The 21043-nt window shown below is 43.3% G+C and overlaps 1 protein-coding gene across 2 annotated transcripts in view; it reads right to left on the bottom strand.

Moving 5' to 3' along the window:
- Positions 1-255: 255 nt before the first annotated feature.
- LOC135699982 (facilitated trehalose transporter Tret1-like) overlaps positions 256-21043 on the bottom strand; it is a 54485-nt gene continuing 33697 nt past the window's right edge. For both annotated transcript variants that reach the window (XM_065220325.1, XM_065220324.1), the window contains exon 5: positions 256-1343. In XM_065220325.1, coding sequence (XP_065076397.1) covers positions 418-1343 — 926 coding nt within the window. In that variant the 3' untranslated portion in view covers positions 256-417. The remainder of the gene's footprint in view (positions 1344-21043) is intronic.

Raw genomic sequence — 21043 nt, 5'->3', positions numbered from 1 at the left:
GAGTTTACGTATATAAGTTATAGGGGAAATGGCTCTAAGATTGGGCCCATCGCTAAAAGTCTGCTATTTATCAATTTTATCTAGATGAACGCGTCATTGGGACGGTACTAATGGATATTTTTGGTTGCTATTGAAAATTTAGTCGATTGCTGAATTTATGTATGGGTCCAAATTAGAAGCATTTAGGCCGACATTACATCCATTTCCCCTATATGTAAATAAAAAATCACCCCCCCCCCTACTCCACCCGCCAAAGCTACCATCGCTTACACACTAAACACAAATGTCGTAAAATCTACTTACCTCCTATCGACCATCTCGTCGTCCGCCCGCTTATCAACGGTAAAAATTGAGTGTGAGTGCATCAATCAGTCTTAAATAGCAGTTTCTCCTCTTGCACGATTCCTCCCACATCATTCACACCACATGTTCCATCGCTTCCAAATTCGACGACGACGACGAGCTGCTACACTCGGCAAGGGTTTTGCTCTGGATCGCACTCCGGTCCAGATTGGGGATGACCACCATGATGAACAGCGCGCCAAACAGCAGAACGATGCTCATGTTCCAGAACAGCCACCCGACGCCGATGAAAGTAACCAGGGTCGGTACCAACCGGACGCACACGTACAGCGAAGCCCAGCTGATGGCGGTGGCGATTGTCCTCAGTGGAAAGACGTTCTCCTCCTCCAGACTTTCGTCGAGCCACTTCCAAGGAAGTCGCTGGAAGCCGATGGCGTACAGGAAGATGAAGATTCCGGAGCATAGCAAAGGAATGTGGCCGTATTCGTCCGAGTGGCCTCGCATGCCCTGAACGTGGCAATGCCAGCCGAGACCGGCCATCGCTGTGGCCATCAGGAACGAACTCCACAAGAGCAGCTTGTAGTCACCGATTTTGAAATTCAGCAACCGGTAGACCGGGATGCTGATGGTAAAGATTCCGGCCACGTAGATCGCCGTCCATTCCGGACTATACTCCCCGTGGCTAAGGGTGAAGATCCGGGTGAGGTAGAACATCGCCGGGATGGCTCCGGTGAACTGCTGGAACACGATCAGCAAGATGGTGGGATAGACGATACGGGAGTTTTGCAGTTTTCGAAGCGATTCCAGAAGCGGCACGGCCATGTACTTGCACTGCTGCCAGTGGTTCAGGTTATTCTCCATGACCTGGATCGAGAGGGCATCATTGGTGTGGGTTTTCTTCAGGACGGCCCGGGCGTGGTTGACTTGCTGGGTCGCACACAGGTACCGGGCCGATTCCGGCAGGAAGAGGAACCCGATGAATAGGAATATCGGGAAGGCCGAGCTTATCACGCTGGAGAACTCCGTGATGGGGATGAGATCTGTAAGCGGGGGCAGAAATGAAAAAAAAAATATGATTGGGTCGTTAGGAATTGCTGAGCAGAATCAAGTTGCATTCAAACAACTGATGTTATTGCTATTCCGGAGATTCTTTTCATCTTGCGGATTATTTACAGTGGGATGTCGTTCGTTGGGCTATCATCGCCCACCTAGTTTTTGTTGGGCTCCCGCAAGAGCTTCCGTTAGGTGGGCTGTAGCTCACCTAAATCGAAGGCAAACGTCATTTGTTGTTTTTGAAAGTGTAGCTACGATGGTCGATGTAAAGTTCTTCGTTCCCAAACTGAATGGAACGAACTGGTCCACCTGGAAGATCAAGGCGCGGATGTTGCTTACCCGTGATGATCTGTGGACCGTGGTGGAAGAAGATATTCCGGAAGAAAAGACGATTGTGTGGAAGCGTGATGATCGCAAGGCTAAGGCGACATTAGTGTTACTGCTAGAGGACAGTCAACTGTCTCTAGTGAAGAACTGTGAACATGCGCGACAAGTGTACGATACCCTGAAAGCGTATCACGAGAAGACAACGCGTTCGCTCCGTGTCTCACTACTTAAAAAACTTTGTGCTACGAATCTTCCTGAAGTTGGTGATCTCGAGAGGCATCTGTTGGCGATGGATGACCTTTTTGATCGGCTAGACGCAGCAGGCACGAAATTGGAAAAAGATGTAAAAATTTGTATGTTGCTCCGGAGCCTTCCTCCGTCGTTTGATGGTATCGTTACCGCCCTTGACTCCCGGTCGGACGATGACCTAACGATTGATACCGTCAAGTCCAAGCTTTCAGACGAGTACAATCGTCGTCTGGAGCGCGAAAGTTCTTCCAGAAAGGGGGAGAAAGCAATGTGGTCTTCCGAAAACAAGCGCGACAAGGAGAGCAGAACGTGCCACTTTTGCAAGAAGGCCGGCCACTTTAAACGGAACTACCGGAAGTTCCTGGCCGAGAGGAAATCGGATGAAGGACCATCGAGGACCGGTACTGGTGGCAATGCAAAAGCAAAAGCCGCTAATGTAGAGCAGAAGCTCGTCGCGTTCAAGGCTGGTAACGAGAAAACGTCGCTGTGGCTCATCGATAGTGGGGCAAGTGCCCACATGACATCGGATCGTTCCTTTTTCACGTCTCTGCGGGAGTTTGCTGGTGGATGTATCACACTAGCAGATGGAAAGAAGACCCAAATATTGGGTGAAGGCAGTGGCGTCATCTTCGGGATCGATGACGAAGAACTAGATGTGAAGATTTCGATGAGTGAAGTTAAATACGTGCCTGAACTGGCCTCGAGCCTTATTTTAGTGACAAAATTGGCACAGAAGAACATGAGTGTAGTGTTTGATAGTGATGGCTGCCGGGTTGTGGATTCATGTGGCACCGTTGTGGCAACGGGATGTCGCTACGGTGGCGTGTATTACCTGAAGACCAGAGAGTCTGCAGCAAGAGCATCAGGGCAACATCTTCAAAATTGCCAGCATCAATGGCACAGACGCCTTGGCCACCGTGATTGGGCAGCGGTGGAGCGGATTAATAAGGAGCAGCTGGCAACTGGTGTGAAAGTCGCCGACTGCGGTTTAAAGCTCGTGTGTGAATGCTGCATGGAAGGCAAGTTGGCTCGATTGCCTTTCCCACCTGTTACGGAACGCAAATCTAGGCAGATCCTGGACATCGTTCACACAAACCTCTGTGGGCCGATGAGGAATGTAACGCCAAATGGTAACAGGTACGTGATGAATATTATTGATGACTTTAGCAGATTCACTGTGACCTACCTGCTGAAGAGCAAGACGGAAGCTGTAGACTGCATTAAGGAGTACGTGAAGTGGACCGAGACCCAGTTCAACCGCAAGCCCAAGGTGATCCGCTCTGATGGGGGCGGGGAATTCGATAATAACGATCTCCGCCGATTCTACAAGCAGGAGGGAATAAATCCTCAGTTTACAACGCCGTACTGACCGCAGCAAAACGGCATCGCAGAGCGGAAGAACAGGGTTCTTTCGGAAATGGCGACGTGCATGCTGATAGATGCTGGCTTGGAGAAAAAGTTCTGGGGGGAGGTAATTCTCACGTCTACGTACCTCCAAAACAGGTTGCCTTCACGATCGCTTCAGAAGACGCCATTCGAGTTATGGTGGGGAAGAAAACCCGATTTGAGTCATATCCGTATTTTCGGGAGTGAGGCATTTGTACACGTGCCTGATGTTAAGAGGGGAAAGCTAGATAGCAAAGCCCGTAAGCTCAAGTTTGTCGGGTATTGTATGAATCAGAAAGGTTATCGATTTCTTGTGCCCGGAACAGACAACATTGTCGTGAGTCGTGATGCTCGTTTTATTGAGCTTGGCAATGGCTCCTCCTCCGTAGAATTTCCTTTGACAAATGTAGACACGAGTGCACAACAGCCCGAGGAAGAAGAAATCAAGTTGATTCCATTCAAGGAAGATGATTCCGAAGAAGAAGAAGAAGATGAAGGAGCAGTCGGTGGAGAAACAGATTCGGAAGAGTTCTACGATTCGTGGACTGTAGAGAACCAAGAAGTGCGACGATCTGGCAGAGAGAATCAAGGCGTAGCACCTCGCTATCTGCAGGACTTTGAACTAGGTACTGCAGGAGTTGCAGCGTGCGCTGTAGACGAACCGGTTGATTTCAAGCAAGCTGTCAAGATGCGGGAATGGCGTTCGGCGATGGATGAAGAGTTGGAGTCCCATCGGCAGAATGAAACGTGGAAGCTTGTTCCGCTACCCCATGGAAGGAAAACTGTCGGTTCGAAATGGGTTTATAAGATAAAGCGCAACGAAAATAATGAGATCGTCAAATACAAGGCCCGCATTGTAGCACAAGGCCACACCCAACGCTATGGAGAGGACTTTGAGGAAGTCTTCGCACCCGTGGCCCGACAAGCAACTCTGCGAACCTTTTTCGCGATTGCCTCGAAGCGGAAGTTGATCGTTCGTCATCTGGACGTCAAGACGGCGTACCTCTACGGTAGCCTTGAGGAAGAAATTTTTATGCGGCAGCCGCCGGGATACATGAAGCGAGGACAGGAAGACTTAGTGTGCCGTTTAAAACGGAGCATCTATGGTCTTCGGCAGTCCGCTCGATGTTGGTGTAAGAGGCTCCAGGACGTCCTACTGAGAAACGGATTCAAGAGATCTAGCGCGGATCCGGGCCTGTACATTAAGCTGGTAGGAAAAGTCAAAGTGTTCTTCATAGTCTATGTCGACGACATTCTTCTGGCGTCGTCTGCAGAAGGGGAACTGAAGAAATGCATCGAATACCTAAGCGCGGAGTTTGAGCTAACGTCCCTGGGTCAACCACGACATTTTCTGGGGATGGAGATAGTTATGAAGAGAGGCGTCTATCACGTGCGCCTGATGAACTATGTCGACAAGCTGATTGAACGGAACGGAATGTCTGAAGCCAAGGAAGCAAAAACACCTATGGATGTTGGATATACGAAAACGAAAGATACAAGCGCACCGTTGAAGGATCCTACCGTGTACCGTAGTCTCGTTGGTGGGCTGCTGTACTTAGCAGTCATAGCCAGGCCGGATATTGCTGCAGCTGCGGCCATCCTTGGTCGAAAATTTGCAGAGCCAACAGAGAACGATTGGACCGCAGCCAAACGGGTCCTGCGGTTCTTGAAAGGGACGAAGGAGTGGTACCTAAAGTTAGGTGGAGAACCCAATCAAGAGTTGGTTGGCTATTCTGATGCCGACTGGGCTGGAGACCTGGCCACCAGGAAGTCAACAACCGGATTTGTGTTTGCATACTGTGGTGGCGTATTTTTCTTGGACCAGCCGTCGTCAATCGAGTGTCACGTTATCATCAATGGAGGCCGAATACTACGCCCTCAGCGAAGCCTGCCAAGAAACAATATGGATTCGGCAACTACTCAACGACTTCGGTGAAAGGCAGGAACATCCGACCGTGGTTAAGGAGGACAACCAAGGTTGCCTCGCCTTTGTGAGAACAGAAAGAAGCAACAGACGCTCGAAGCATATCAACACTCGGGAGCATTTCGTGCAGGAGTTGTGCCTTAAAGGAGAGGTGGTGCTGGAATACTGCCCCACAGATCAAATGTTGGCAGACATCTTTACGAAGCCACTTGGACCACAGAAACATCAGACCTTTCGTGAGATGCTCGGGCTTGGCGTCGAGCAGTGAGGACATCGCATTGAGGGGGAGTGTGGAACGGGAGCACTGCTTGTTCCTCACCTGGTAAGCACACACCATGCACCCTACTACCGTGAGCGCACCTATCGAATATGCACATCTGGCATCCCGCCACTGAGTTTGACATCTATCCAGGGCCATCTTTAATCGCAAACGTGCTTTTCCGGCTATCAAGCAGCTAAATAAAGTTATGCTTTTAAATCGTATTTTCGCGTAATAAAACCGATTATTTCTTGTCCGAATCGACCATTCCAGCTTCCAATAGTCCATCTGAACTCTTGTCGTCAGTGTTAACCCCGATAATAAACGAATTCGCTATAACCTATGGGTTTAGCCCAACGAGCGAAAGTTGCCTGTTTAAGAAGAAGATTAACCGCAGCTTTCATACAATCAAGACTTCAATTGGGTTCTTTAATTTTTGAAAAAAATATCAGTTCGTGAAGTGCTTATTTCGCTTTAAATCTTGAATGCAAAATCGAGATGGAAGTAAATGAGATCGAAAAAAATATACATAACCCACTTCACTGGATTGACACAAAACCAGTATTGCCACATTTTGCCTCTGTATTTTGAGCTCCACCCGTATTTTTGATTTTTTAAATATATTTTCATTAATCTGTGATCTGGAATACAGATTCCGTTATTGGAAATGGTCTAAAATCTGTAGCATTACAGAAAGATCTGTATATGTGGCAACACAGCTCAGAACTAACAAATTGACAGCTAGCTCCCATGCAAAGCCTCACCGAGGGGCAACAAATTGGTGATTTTTGCTAATGTAATCACACTTATTTAAAATAGTTCCGGTGTACCAAAATTGATGTAACTTTGCATTTTTTGGTTCCATTTGAAATGCAGATTACGAATGTGCAATTATCTCAATACCCCTAAATAATTTTAAAATGACAGTTTTAGAATTTGGAATTGGCCTACTTAGATGGCCATGACCAACTAGAAAGTGTAAAGAACACACGTCTCCCGATTTGGGATCCAGTTACATGAAAAATTTGCATAAAATGAACTACGTGCGACTGTGAAGCAATTCCAAGACCAATTTCCATGAAAACATAAATTGAACAAATTGAAACAGAGAGCAGCGCAGAGCCGAGCGGAAATTTTCTTCTGATTCAATTCCCACTACGGACAGAAGATGACGGTCCGCCTTCCTTGAGTTCCGTACCTTTCAAGTTGCATTGCAGGTGCTCTGTGCACGACCGACGGTGAAAATGGAAGAAGGTAGAATCTTAAAAAGGACTTTAGTTGACTTGAAAGGTACCTTACATGTACAACTATAGTAGGAGAGGTAGTCACAACTCATAAACTGAGTATACAATTTCGGTACAAGAAGCAAGGGATCAGGTGGTACATGAAACTCAGCGGGCTGGAGAGAGTTTTTTCTGCAAGACAGTTGCCTTATACTGCAATTTAAGTTACTCTTTCTTCCTTCTAGCTGTCGTCCCGAATAAAAGTTTCATGTTAAAACGACTTGGAGAAACATTGGCTTTATTTTCATCCTTTGTTTGACTCATTTTGCCCACTTATTCCACATCTTTTGCACTAATTGGTAGCAATTTGTTGGTTACGTTTCCCACACATGCAACAAGATCATCTCATTCAGTCGAATAGGACGGTTTTCCCATATTCAGTAATTTTGCTATGTACTTGTTCCTCAAATTTTCCTCTTATTGGTTTAATTTTTCAACGTATTCGAACAATTTACTTCTTCAATCTGGCAATTTTTGACCGATTTGTTTGGCGATACTTCTTTTGTAAACAAAGCAAGGAAACGTACGATATATATTACACATCAGAGATGCGCAACACGTATCAAAACGGCCCGGCTTACTGTGTGGTATTTAAGGGGCAAGATGATTCAGAAACATCGAGCATGTTCAAATCGAAGATTTAAGCACAATGCTTCAGAATCCATGAATTACAGCATAGACAAGAAAAATTATTAAGATGTACCCAACAGTTTCCAGGCTGCTTTCAAGAACTGGCTGTGCTGGTGTGGGATTAGATTCGATTTGCTTGGCGAAACTTATTCTGTAAACACACAGGAATGCAATCCAGCGGAACAAAATTAATAGCTGCGAAACGAGTCATTTTAGTGACTTTGTGTCTTCGGCAATGTTTTTTTTTAAATAAAAAGTGCAATCTTTTTGTCCAAAAATAATCGTACTAAACTTGTACTAAACTTCTATTCAAAACGTACATTTTTAATTATTCATTCTGGAGCTTTCGTGTCTTCGATGAAGTTGTTTATAAGTCAAAAATATTAAACTTTTACGAAGACGTAAAATTTTTAGCGGCCTTGGTTTTCAAGTTATTGATTTTTTTTTACTATATTTTTAATATCAAAAGTAGCCAGACGACGGATGGCGGTTATCACGAAGAACCTTGCGATGACGCTTGACCCTTTACCATTGTTGTAACAGATATCAGAAACCTTGCCCCTACTTTATACATGCTCCTCTACATACCCCTATCTACTCTATGTATACACGACGCCACTGTATCTCGATAATGAATAAAACGTAATAAACACCACATGGTGTCAGAAGTGGTTTTCGCGCGCGGAAAAACCCGAAAAAACCGATGAAAATATCGTGGATACGGGAAAAATAGTTCGGAAACGCGAAACGTAAAGTTGGACAACGTTAATATTGATTGGATATGGATCGGTAAAGCGTAAAAGTTGCGAAAATGGTCGATCCACCACAGCCACCGCCTCAGCAGCAAGCGAACAGCGTACATAACCCCATTCAAAGTTTCTCAGCCCAGCCGCCGGAGAGAATCAACATCCGGAATCAAATTGACAAGGCGAGAATCTGGAAAGATTGGAGTCAGCAATACGAGTGGTTCGAGCTAGCAGCAGGAATTAAACAGCTCCCGGCGGAAAGGCAGGTCGGCATCCTCATGAACAGTCTGGGACCGGATGTAATAGGAACGTTTACGGGATTCCAACTGACGGAAGAGGAGGAAAAAGACCCGAATGTGATCAAGCGAAAGTTTGCCGAAGCGTTCAACCCTACTGCTAACCCTACGTACAGCACGTACATATTCCTGAAGCTTATTAAGCTGCGACAGGCTATTGTGGATTGCGATTTCAATACTCCACAGGAAGGTATGTCTACGGAAGATCGACTGCTAAAGGACAAAATCGTGCTGGGAGTGCGCAGTCAAAAAGTTCGGGAGAAGCAGAGTTACATTTTCCTCGTGCGTGCAAAAATGTGCTGCCGAGACTCTCAACAAACCGTCTCCCGTCGCAACGAAAACAACATGTGACGAGCGAGAAAGAGACACGCGAGAATAAGATACGAGCGAGATACAAATGCGACACCCAAAAATCCTGGCGTGCGCGAGGCTCGCGCTGATCTCATGTGCCTCATCTCATGTGCTACGATTAATGCTAGAACTGCAGAGCTCGAAGTTCTGGAAGGTGTAGGTAAGCAAAATACAGGCTGTAGAAACTTGGTTGCTTTGACCGACATTTCATTTGCGTTTGCACAAACCATTCCTATTTTAGAGGAAAGGTAGCATATATTTGCAGTGCTTAAATTCTTGAAATCCTCTTATAGCAAAAGTCATTAATTTGCCGGTCAATTAGCATATTCTTTGTTTATTTTTTTTTCCGGTTCAACACTTAACTGCACTTGCATAAAAATTCTACAAAATGTGTATCGGTATTGTTTAGTACGGGAACTTGACCGTTGCAAGACGTTCACACATTTTCAACGTAATTTAACCATTCACCGGCAACACAACTGGTATACATTGCTAGATGGGATGTTACGTATTTTGAATAGATTATATCGGAATGCTACGAATGCAGTTTTAATAATTCAATGGGTGGAAGAATTTTTTGCAGAAATTTTTTTTCTTGGCGTATTACCTTTACGCTTTCACTTGTACTTTGTTATCATTACTTTAAAAATGTTCAGATTTTTTTCAATGTGCCACATGTGATCGAGCATTCAGATAAACTCTATAACAGAAGCGGTGACCCACTGGGTCTATGCTAAATAGCTGCAGCAAAATAGTGACATGAGCGGGCATCGTTGGCTTTAACTCAGATGAGCGTGTAGACCAGTGCAGTGATATATTTACCATTCCAATTATTAATATCACCAAGTCTACCGACCTTCTGTTCCGTTCCTTCAAATCGCTTCTGGTTGGCACGGTACGATCTAGGTGGCATCTGCTGACCGCGGGTTTCGATGGCATCGTTTTCGCGTCGATGTCCGTAATCGCTAAGAAGAAATAACCTTTTCGGTTAGAAAATGGGCGACCTTGCCTTTGTATACCAACAGTGTCAGAAAGAAGCGCCTGAGTATCGGCACCAATTCCACAAAGTGACCACCAAGCGCCACCATCTCGATACAGAACGTGGCACAGCCATTGCTACAACCTGCAACAGATCAACCAATCAAATCACCATGTTGCCACCATGTTGCCAGAGTGTATGGTTTAAGTTTGGAAAATACCGTGTTGAAAGTTGATCTATCTATTTGAAAAATTATGATATTCAAAAACTTAAGCACATTCTTAAGTCATCCTTTTTTTAGCAACTCGCTAATTCAGATCAGAAGAACATAAGCAAATGCTGATCTTTTAAAACTTCCTGGCTGTCTAGGGAGCATATCAGAAAGAATATCCTGTTACTTATGCAACGTTTCCTGAACATCTACAAAATTTCCTTAAGTTTTAGAAAATTTACTCAAATTTCAAAGTACCTTGAAATTAAACGATGGTCCAAAATCTTCATCTTTAGGAAGTTCATTGAGATTTTTAAGATCTCTGACAAACTGCTATGAAGTTCCCTAAACTCAAACGAAGATCCCTGAAGTTTTCTATCTTTACGAAATTCCCTGAACTTTTTCAAAAGGCCCTGTACTTTTATGAAGTTATACGCAGTTCCTCGAATTATTACGCAGTCCACAAAACTTCATCAAGCTTGCTTCACGTCTACGTTGCTCGTTGATTTTGAAGTTCAACGCACAAAATTTCCTGAATTTGTGCGGAATTCTCTGAGCTATTTCAAGTCCATGAGGTTACATCAAAGCTCTGAAGTTATAAAAAAAGGTCCCTGAATAATAAAGAGGTTCCCTGTCATTAAACAATAAACTTCTACGAAGATACCTAAATTTGTATAAAGTTCCCACTTCTACGAAGTTTTCTGAACTTATCCATGATCTCAGAACTTCAAATAATTTCAATAAATTTAGCTCATGATTCATCTGACATATGTTGGTCTTAATGCATAAACCAAAATATAATAATAATACCAAAGAAACATTAAAAATCAGGACAGTGTTCTAGCGAAAACAGTTAACGGAACATTAGAGTCAAACGAAGCATAAGTGTTACTAATCACATTAGCGACAGTATGAATAGCCTCATTCAGCCCATAATGTCAATTACGAGCTGCGAGGTGTATGAAGTGTCGTTGTCTTATAACTTTTTCAGGTACGTAGAAGAAGAGTTACCGAAGCAGTTCGATAAAACTCTACGAAGTTCACTGAAATTCAGTGAGCTTCTACAATGTTAGCTGAACTTTAAAGAAAAATCTGCACTTCAAGAAAGTTTCCTGAACATTTAAAAATTCCTTGCAACTCGGATAGCAGTTCGTACCCTGGTGTAGTGGCTGTAGGTGCATTGTCAGACAGCACCAGCAAATCAACAGAGGAAGTGGTAGAGCTGCTGCATGAAGAGGTGGTTATAATGGACGTGCCCTCAGGAGCACGAAGCAGCACGAGCAATAAAGCATGCAAAAACGAACATCAGCATCCTTGGCAGAAAGGGTTTGCGGATCTGTCGAGATTCGATGCGTTGCAAACAAAAAATAATAATAATATAGGAAATCGATTTAGATCTCCATTGTTATATTTGTTTTGTCCTTCGGCTCCGCAGAGCTTTTAAAGTAATTGAGCCTACTAAACAAACATTTTGGAAAACATGGTTTTCGATTCATATATCGTTGAGTGTTGGATTCATCCCATAATTTACAATCCAGTTTTCTTATTTCTCATCATATTTTCAGGTTGACAACTACTTGGGACGAACACACCATGCTTTTTGTCCAAATATATTTGAACAGTTCTCAAATTTAAGAAGATGTTTGAATTAACTAGTGATATCGGCTACAGCTTGAAAGGCTGAAAATACTGATGGATGAAGTCTTACGAATCAATTTCAACAACGAAGTTTTTTTAAAGGGCCCTCCGAACTATTGGTTCTCTGCCAGCAGCAAAATACCTATCAATTTGATCCACCAAGATCAATCGCATCCAAATCAGGCTGATCAATATCCCAAAATTTGAACTAATTTGGTGGCGAACTGAGTCTGCACTGGCTCTTTGAAGTTTATATGCGAATTACTATAAGAAAAGTGTATTTTTTGTCCTCATCGCTCTGCACCATAATGATTTACAGAAAAGTTGTCCATCAGAGCCCCCCCCCCCCCTTCTTATTCTGACGAGAAAATTTCCCAGCTACAGCTTTGTTGAATGTCAAGAAAATTTGTTATTAATTAATGTCCATGTTGATAACTTAATCGGCTGTTTTCAGGGCAACACTGCATCTTGCCCTTATGACATAATAGCCTTGATTTTTTTGTCTACTGAGTAGTAAATGTACCATGTCAGAAGAACATCATCTTCCTTATCAATTAATAACTAATTATCCTAACGTTCAATTATTCAATTCCCACATAAACTTCAATGGGCCAAGTGCAGTATGAGTTCGCATCCTAATGAGAACAAATTTTGTGAGAATGATCAGGAGCTGATTTGAAATCGTTTGAACTTGGTGGAGCTAAATCAATATTTTGAACCATGAAAATTCCATGCGCATGGATCGGTAACAAATAACCCCGCCGGTAATTGGTTCGTAATCGTTTAACTCATCTTCCGCTTGAAATACTTCTATAAAACCACAATCTCTCAACCCTCAAAAACTGAAATCAATCAGTTGTACCAGCAACACGAGAATGTGACAGGACTACAACAGTTCTCTGCTGTTTTTTTTATCACCAGCCAGCCACTTTTAGCATGCACGCAGAACGTAGGTACGCTGCCGATCTCCCTGGAGCTCGCCGAGCTTAGCTCATGAGACACAGCACATGTGACACGAATGAGGCACGTAGGAACAAAAAGAAACGCGAAATAATACGTCTCGAAATGTACCAGGCACCTACGATCTTATAGACAGCGTGTCTCTATCACGCGGGATGGATGCACGTGTACATTAACTCTGGGGAGAAGCTCCTCAGTGACTCCAAGTTGACCCTTGAGAAAGCAATTCAAATTTGCAGATCCAGTGAAAAGACGACGGAAACGTTGCACCAGATCAGCTCTGACACGAAGAGTTGCGATGCCATCAAGGGAAGAGAAGCTGATAAACCTTTCAACTGCCGTAGGTGTGGAACTAAGCACGGAAAGAAAAGTTGTCCTGCATTCAAGAAAACCTGTCCTGTTTGCAACAAAACTGGACACTTGCCAGAGTGCTGCTTCAAGAAGAGCAAGGACCGGGAATCGTCTAGCAGTAGCAGTAAGAAGAATAAGGAGAAGAAAACAGCGTCTATCTTACAGGAAACAGAAAATTCGTCGGAAGAGGAACATGTGGACCTGCATCTGCACGCAATTCAAGCTCAGGAGAACTCCAGGACGGATGATGACGATTGGTTCGAGGGACCTGCGAAAATTAGTTGTTGTGGAGCACAATGCAATGCTGTGCCATTGGATCTGGCTAGGAAAACTGGCGCGAAGTTACTGGACTCATCGACCAAGTACATCGTCTCGTACAATGGACACCGGAACAAGGTGGAAGGCGAATTCACAATGAAAAGTGTAGTGAAAGGTAAAGAAGAGAACATAACCTATAAAGTTGAGGATCTAGACGTCGTTCCTGTTCTTGGAAGGACCAGTTGCGTGAAGCTGAATCTGCTTATGCGAATACACGTCGTGAGAGAGGACACCAACATTTTCAAAGGTTTGGGCTGTCGGAAAGGATTTGAGTACGAGTTGGACTTTAGCCGGACGCAAAATTCGAGATTCGACCAGCAAGGATGATTCCGCACAAAATTCGAGGAGAAGGTGAAACTGGGAGTTATAAGGAAGCAAGAAGAACCAACACCAGTGGTAAGCAACCTAGTAGTGGTCCGGAAGAATAAGAAGATTCGACTGTGTATTGATCCGACAGACGTGAATAAAAGCATTCTGCGCAGACACTATCCACTCAGGACGATTGAGGAGATTGCGGCAAGGATCTGTGATTCAACTTGGTTCACCATACTGGACTGCAAGAAGGGCTTTTGGCAGATCCAAGTAGCGGAGGCGTTCCAAAAATACTTGACATTCGGAACGCCATGGGGCCGCTACTCATGCAAACGTCTTCCATTCGGTCTCGCATCAGCACCAGAGGTGTTCCAGAATCAGATCTCAACGCTGCTGGATGGACTAGATAACACGGATGTCTCGATGGATGATATATTGATATATGCAACAAGCGAAGCGAAACTAAAGGAGATCACAGCGAACGTTATTGACCGCCTAGATCGCGCTGGATTGAAGCTGAATAAGGAAAAGTGTCGGTTCGCCGTTAGATCCGTGAAATTTCTTGGACACATCGTATCGGCGGAGGGACTGAAACCAGACGACGAGAAAATTGTGGCAATCAGAAGGCTGAAAGTACCGGAAACCAAGAAGCAGTTACAACGTTTGCTTGGAATGGTAACTTACCTTTCGAAATTTATTACTAACCTCTCGCAAATTACAGCTCCTCTAAGATTGCTACTCCAGAAGGAAGTTGCTTGGGTTTGGAGCCACGAACAACAAGCAGCATTCGAGAAGATAAAAAGACATCTCTCAAGTCTCCCAACGCTGAAATTCTATGACGTGAATCAGGAAAACGTGCTATCGGTGGACTGCAGCTCACACTCGATGGGAGCAGTTCTCCTGCAAGAAGGACGCCCGGTAGCATATGCATCTAAAGCGCTGACTCCATCTCAACAAAATTATCCTCAAATCGAAAAAGAGGCCTTTGCAATTAGATTCGGATGTCAGAAGTTTCATCCTTATATCTTCGGGAGGCCGGTAACAATTGAAACCGACCATAAGCCTCTTGAACCGATATTCAAGAAACCATTGGATAAAGCCCCACCACGACTGAAACGCATCATTCTCGATGTCCAACCGTATGCACCGTCGATTATCTACGTAAGAGGAGAGAATGTACCAATTGCTGATACGTTAAGCCGTGACGTTGACAACCCGAAGGAGAAAAACGAGGATGAGCTAGAGGTTCACGTGGTACTCAACGTGACGAAGCCGTGGATGGATCAAATTGCAACTCAGACTGAAAGGTCTGAAGTGTTGCAGAAACTAATTCGCTGCTTACTCGAAGGATGGCCAGAAGAACTAGCACATGTGGATGGTGATCTCCAGCCCTATTAGAACTTCAGAGATGAGTTATCAACGTATGAAGGTGTGATTTTCAAGGGTGACTGCATTCTGGTGCCAGAATCGCTTCGAAAGAAAGTACTGAGCCTTACGCATGCTGGACACTTCGGAATCCAGTCTTGCATTAAACGTGCGAAACAGTTAGTGTTCTGGCCTGGCATGGGCCGTGACATCCAGCGGTATGTGGATGAATGCAGCGTGTGTCAAAAGCACAGTCGAAGTTGTGTAAAGGAACCGATGATCGTCGAGAGGATTCCTGACTATCCATTCCAGATAGTCGATTCGGATATTTTCCACTTCAACGGAGTAAATTATCTGGTACTCATCGATAGCTATTCGGGATGGATTGACTTTAAGAAACTGCGCACGATGGAGTCATCGGAGGTAATAGAGAAGCTGGAAACATGGTTTGCAGTTTGGGGAGTTCCAGAAGAGCTCAACAGCGATAACGCGAAGCAGTATACGTCACAATTGTTTAAAAAGTTTTCATCAACGTGGAATTTCGAACACGTAACGTCGAGCCCGTACTATCCACAAAGCAACGGTCTATCTGAAAGAGCAGTTCAAATAGCCAAGAACATTCTAAGGAAGTGCAAAGAAGACAACAGCTCCGAACAGCTTGGTTTATTGAACTACCGCAATATTCCACGATCTAAGGAACTATTGTCGCAGAACCAAAGGATTATTAGCAGGATAACAAGAACTCCGCTGCCGATAGCAGAAGAGAAGCTAAAACCAATTGTTGTCGAAAACGTCAAGGAATCCCTAGAAGCTGCGAGGCAGAAACAGAAGGACTACTATGATCGAGGAGCTTGGAAACGCCTGGAATTGGATGTCAACGATAATGTACTGGTGCAGAATCAGTTGACTAATATCTGGGAGTCGGGTAAAGTGATCTCCAAAACGGACACTCCACGGTCTATTATCGTTGAGAAAAACAACGGTGACATCGTTCGACGCAACATGAAGCATGTAAGGAGATCCGTTGTCTCGATTACACCTAAACCCGAAGCCATTAGTGAAGATGATCCCGAGAATCCCGAAGGAATCGATCCCGATGGACCGTCATCCGAAATACGCCGTCATTGTCGCCAGCTGTATCACCACAGGGTCAACCTTCTCTACCAGTTCTTCAATCAAATGATGATAGCGGCCTTCAGCCATACGTGACAAGAGCAGGAAGAACTATCAAACCAGTAACCAGACTAAATTTGTAGTTGTTCTTTTTGAAAAGGGAGATGTAACAGATATCAGAAACCTTGCCCCTACTTTATACATGCTCCTCTACATACCCCTATCTACTCTATGTTTACACGACGCCACTGTATCTCGATAATGAATAAAACGTTATAAACACCACAATTATCACTTTTTATTTGTACATTGAACGATGCTTGACATTACCACTTTTACAATAGTTTCATGAAAATCATGAATCAAAGACATTGCTTTTGATGCGTGGAAATATTTCCGATCGATTGGTGGTAAAATTATTGAAATTGGTTCAGGGGCAGCTGAGTTATTAATATTCAAAATCTTTCATAATGTTGTTACATGTTCCATTTTCGGTAGTCTTACATCAAAATGCTATGCTCAGCTCATTTCCGACTCGCGAGTAAGGCTCCATGAAGTCTGTTTTTGAGTCCCACACCCCACTAACCAAGTTCAAAAGTGGCGGGGCAAAGACATTTGAAGATAGTTTTTAGATATTTTTCCTTATTGTGGTGTTTACATCAGTGCCAGTCTGCTAGCGCTAGTGTACTAGAACTGTGCTAAAAAGGAGTCAGCATCAGCACCAGCATGAGATTTCCGGAGCAACTGAAATTCGTACCAGTTGGTTGAGCTGGTGGAGCTAATGAACTAGCATATAAATGTAAACACCCCGTAAACCTTCTGGCATCCCTACGTAAATTAACATGGCAACTCACTCGCAATAAGATGATCCAGGTGTTAATGGTGCTGAATGTAAACATTAACAAGGCAGAAATTCATATTGATGAATTTACGATACGGTAGACCAGCAGATGGAAATGATGGGAACATGATAATAACGTTTTGCTACCTATCAAATCGTATGTGAAATTTTTTAGTAGGTACATCATCACTTTTGTGGTTTTGAATTTCAAACCTAGGCGTCACATGCTCTGGTGCAGTTGCGTGTAAATTCATCAATGAGAATAAACTGCCAGACTGTGATCTTTCAAAAGGTCTTGGTAAACAAAAAAGTCAGCTAATCGCAACTGTTTCGTGAACAGCCCTATTAAGGGATAGTAGTGTGAGAGCACCATTTACTAAACGAAGATAACGTGTGTCAAAAATGCCATTCGCATGGCGACTTCTGGAGGTGAAAATGGAGCAATCAGAGCAGAAAAAAAGCTTCCGGCACGGAGATGCCTACTACAATCGAAAGCGCTCGATTTCGATGAATTATTGTTATCGCAGCTGGCGTTTGTTTGGCGCGTGGACCAGTTATCACGGGTTCTACTTTGCTCCTGCTGTTACTGAGGCACATTGTGAAACATTCTTGCTGCTGGAGTATCGAAGCAATCTATTAATTTTTTCCATTGAATCAGAATATGCCTCTGTACCAAAGGTTCAAATTTGATAGACACTAGAACGTCAAAATTGAAGACCGGCTGAAGGCTGTGTTCCATTTGGTGAATTTTAACTTAACCCGTAAAAGCCCGGGACAAACTTTTTATTTTCAAAAATTGGTATCTCATAGATGCCAAGGCCGATTAGATTGAGACTTTTTTTTAACATCGTTCCGGTGAATGGTTCTTACATCTGTTGGGTGGTAATCCCCCCCCAAGAACCTCCTTCTTTGTTATATATTCAAGAATGTGTTGGTACGGAGGTGTGTTTTTTCAATCTTCATCATGTATCTTACTTATCTTTGCCTCAACATATTTTTTTCGTGGAGCTTCCGTGGAAATGATAGAGGATTATGGTTCCATATGATCAAATTTATTATCTCTGATAACGATATCATGCGACATATTAAATCACATCTACTAGATGGCAACTCAAAATGCTAACCATAGAGCCATATGGCAACCGTAGAACCGGTTCCGGATATTCCGGATTATGGTTCCATATGGTCAAATTTGATATCTTTCATAACCATATCAAGCGACACATCAAATCACATCTATTCGCCGAAATATGATCAATGGCACACAAAACGATATCCTTAGATCCATATGGCCTCCATAGAACTGGTCCAGGATATTCCGGATCATCGCTTCACATGGTCAAACCATCTCTCATAGCCACTTCTAGAAGCAACTCTGGATATTCCGGATTGTTGTTCCATATGGTCGAAATGTTATGGTTATGAACAGTAAAATCATTATCCATAGAACCATATGACCATCGTAAAACTAGCTCAGATATTTTTGATCATGGTAGCAGTGGAAACATTAATTGAGCTAATTGACACCTTACAATAGGGTTCTAATGATCTAGGTAATGGGTTTCCTATTCTGCAAATTCATCATTAATCATTATCATATCATACGACACATATGTCGTATTCCGACATTTTCGAATGAAATCAAACTGGATATTACACGTTTTGTAAACCCGAGCCAAATCGCGACTACTCTAGGCAAATATCTATCACTGAATGACGCCGTTTTTTTTTTATTCCCAAAGCTTTCAGTTCAGTCTTGCCGATGAAGCTGAGCTGAGGTCGACGCTATGCGTTTTTTTTATATAGCATTTGAATACTTCCTTTCCATCTTAGAGCTTTTCATAAATTCTCAACCATTAAATTACCACACAGCATCTTACTAGAATTTATTGAAAGCTTTCGCTTGAAATATTTCACCTGAAATAGCTGTCAAAGCATAATATGGTTCAGTGGAAGTTTTCTTACTTATTTACTTTAGTCACGTCTAAGAAAATGTTATTTACTTCACAGCGACCCACTGACCTACTTTTACTTTTATTCAACGCGTACCTAGTGTCCTAAATTTTCATTCGGCTGTGCAAGTGCCTTATTAACTGCATCTCCCTTCTCATCTACTCTTGTCCCACAAACAAAAAATCGAAGAAAATCTTTGCATATCCGAGTAGTCAAATCACAGGAAGCTGTCATTGTAGCATGCGAAGGTTTAGTTCTCCGCACGGAATCAGCGTGTGTTTTGCTGGCAAGTTTAGCTTCTGCGTCTCTCTCTTCCAATTCATTACGATCAAGGTCACCGGATCTAGTAGGAGACCACAAGCAAGGGAACATCCCACGATACCTCCATCCGACCATCATTTCGAATGGAGTTACACCAAGTCTTGAGTGGGGAACTAGAGTGTTGTGCCGGTGGACATATTTTTGCAACGCAAGTCTCCAATTTAACGGGTGTTCAATAAAAAAATGAGGATGATTTCAGTGCCGTCCAGCGCTCTTGGGAGAGCATCGCGACTAAGTTGCATCGTACGGCTGACCAGGGCCCCTTCTCCAATATTCATTGACGTATTTTCGAAGAATAAACATTATGTATTACTGAATCCGTTAAAAAAAATTTTTTTTACTACCTATATGACTGAAAAAAATCTCATTTTTTTTATTAAACACCCGTTATACCGGCAAGCCTAGAAGCCGCCAATGCCTTAATTATACCTTGGTTCTGTCTTTCAACAGAACCATTTGATTGTGGGCTTAACGGTATTGATTTACGTACTTCTACACCCTTAGCTACACCGTTGTCACTCTGCAGTATAGTTGGTCATCCCCATATTTGGAAAATTTTGCAAAGTGCTTTAATGGTTCTGCTAGCATCTAAGCCCTTCATTTCAACAGATGTATCGGGAATAAGTGTCGATAACAACAAGAAGCTCTCCAGATCCATAATTTGGAACCGAAAGAAAATCAACTGGAAGGATTTCCCAGGGCCCATTAGGTACCCAGACAACCAGAAGTCGTATAACAATGTACAGACAGTATCGTAAATTGCTACAGTTTAAGTCAAAATCGCATATTAGAATGGCATACCTCGCATTATGTTTAAGTTAAAGCATATAGAATGCAAATTTCCGACTTATATGGTAGATCTCTGCTGACTAGAGGCTACTGCATCTCGAACCATTTCCAACTCCTTGTCTTTCTCCGATGCAGTTTCAATTTCGTTCCAGGCCATTTGCATACAGCTAACATCCAAAGCATACAGATAGTGGCTGCCTTCGTCGTCGTCAAATGGTTTGTCTTGCTGTGAAGCCGGGATTAACCTAGAACCATCTGGAATGTTCTGGCAGTCTGGTACATGTTCAATTGTGAAGTCATACGGTTGAAACCGTAATGCCCAGCTCTCCGCTCCAGATATAGCTCTTTTCCCCAATCTGTGGTTGGAATTAAAAATGAACCGATTTGCCTCCGCATCCGTACGAATAACAAAACTTTTGGCCAATAGGTAGAATGAAAATTTTTCTACTGCCCACACAACCGCCAACGCTTCTGTTTTGCGTATGTTGGTATTTTTGCTCGTATATGGTTAGTACCTTAGATGCGCATGTGATTATTCTTGGTATTCCTTCCGCGTTGAATTGGGTCAAGATCGCACCTAATCCTGTTGGAGATGCGTCTACAAATAGTGCGATCATCCGCGTTGAAGTATCCTAGCCGTTTGATTGAAGTAAGTGATTCTTTTTTGATGTAGTTATATTCCATAAAAAGAATCAGAAGAGGCCAAACTCCGAAGGTATTCCGTTTTCGTGGCACAATGAGGAACGAACTTATCGATGAAGGTAATCAACCGTATGAAGCTCTTTACTTCGGAGCACGTAGTAGGCTTTCGGATTTTTTTTTTTTTTTTATTTTGGGCCTTTTAACAGTTCCAGAACAACATGTGAAAAGGGCATACAAGCTTTTTGTAAACAAACCTTCTTATGCCCTTTTCTCGCCACCCATATGATACCAACGCAAACCTTTAACATCACCGGGTAGGGGACACTTTCCCCTTCCCGATGATATTGCTTTTTTGCGTAAGCGACCCTCGGTTGGTGAGAAAAGGGCCTACAAAGGTTTGTTTACAAAAAGCTTGTATGCCCTTTTCACATGTTGTTCTGGAG

This window comes from Ochlerotatus camptorhynchus, unplaced genomic scaffold, assembly GCF_037179485.1.
Source record: "Ochlerotatus camptorhynchus isolate MF236.1 unplaced genomic scaffold, CSIRO-AGI_Acam_v1.1 ptg000124l, whole genome shotgun sequence".
NCBI classification, from domain to species: Eukaryota; Metazoa; Arthropoda; class Insecta; order Diptera; family Culicidae; genus Ochlerotatus; species Ochlerotatus camptorhynchus.
Note: the sequence above shows the minus strand (reverse complement) of the source record. Positions and strands in the feature narration are given on the sequence as shown.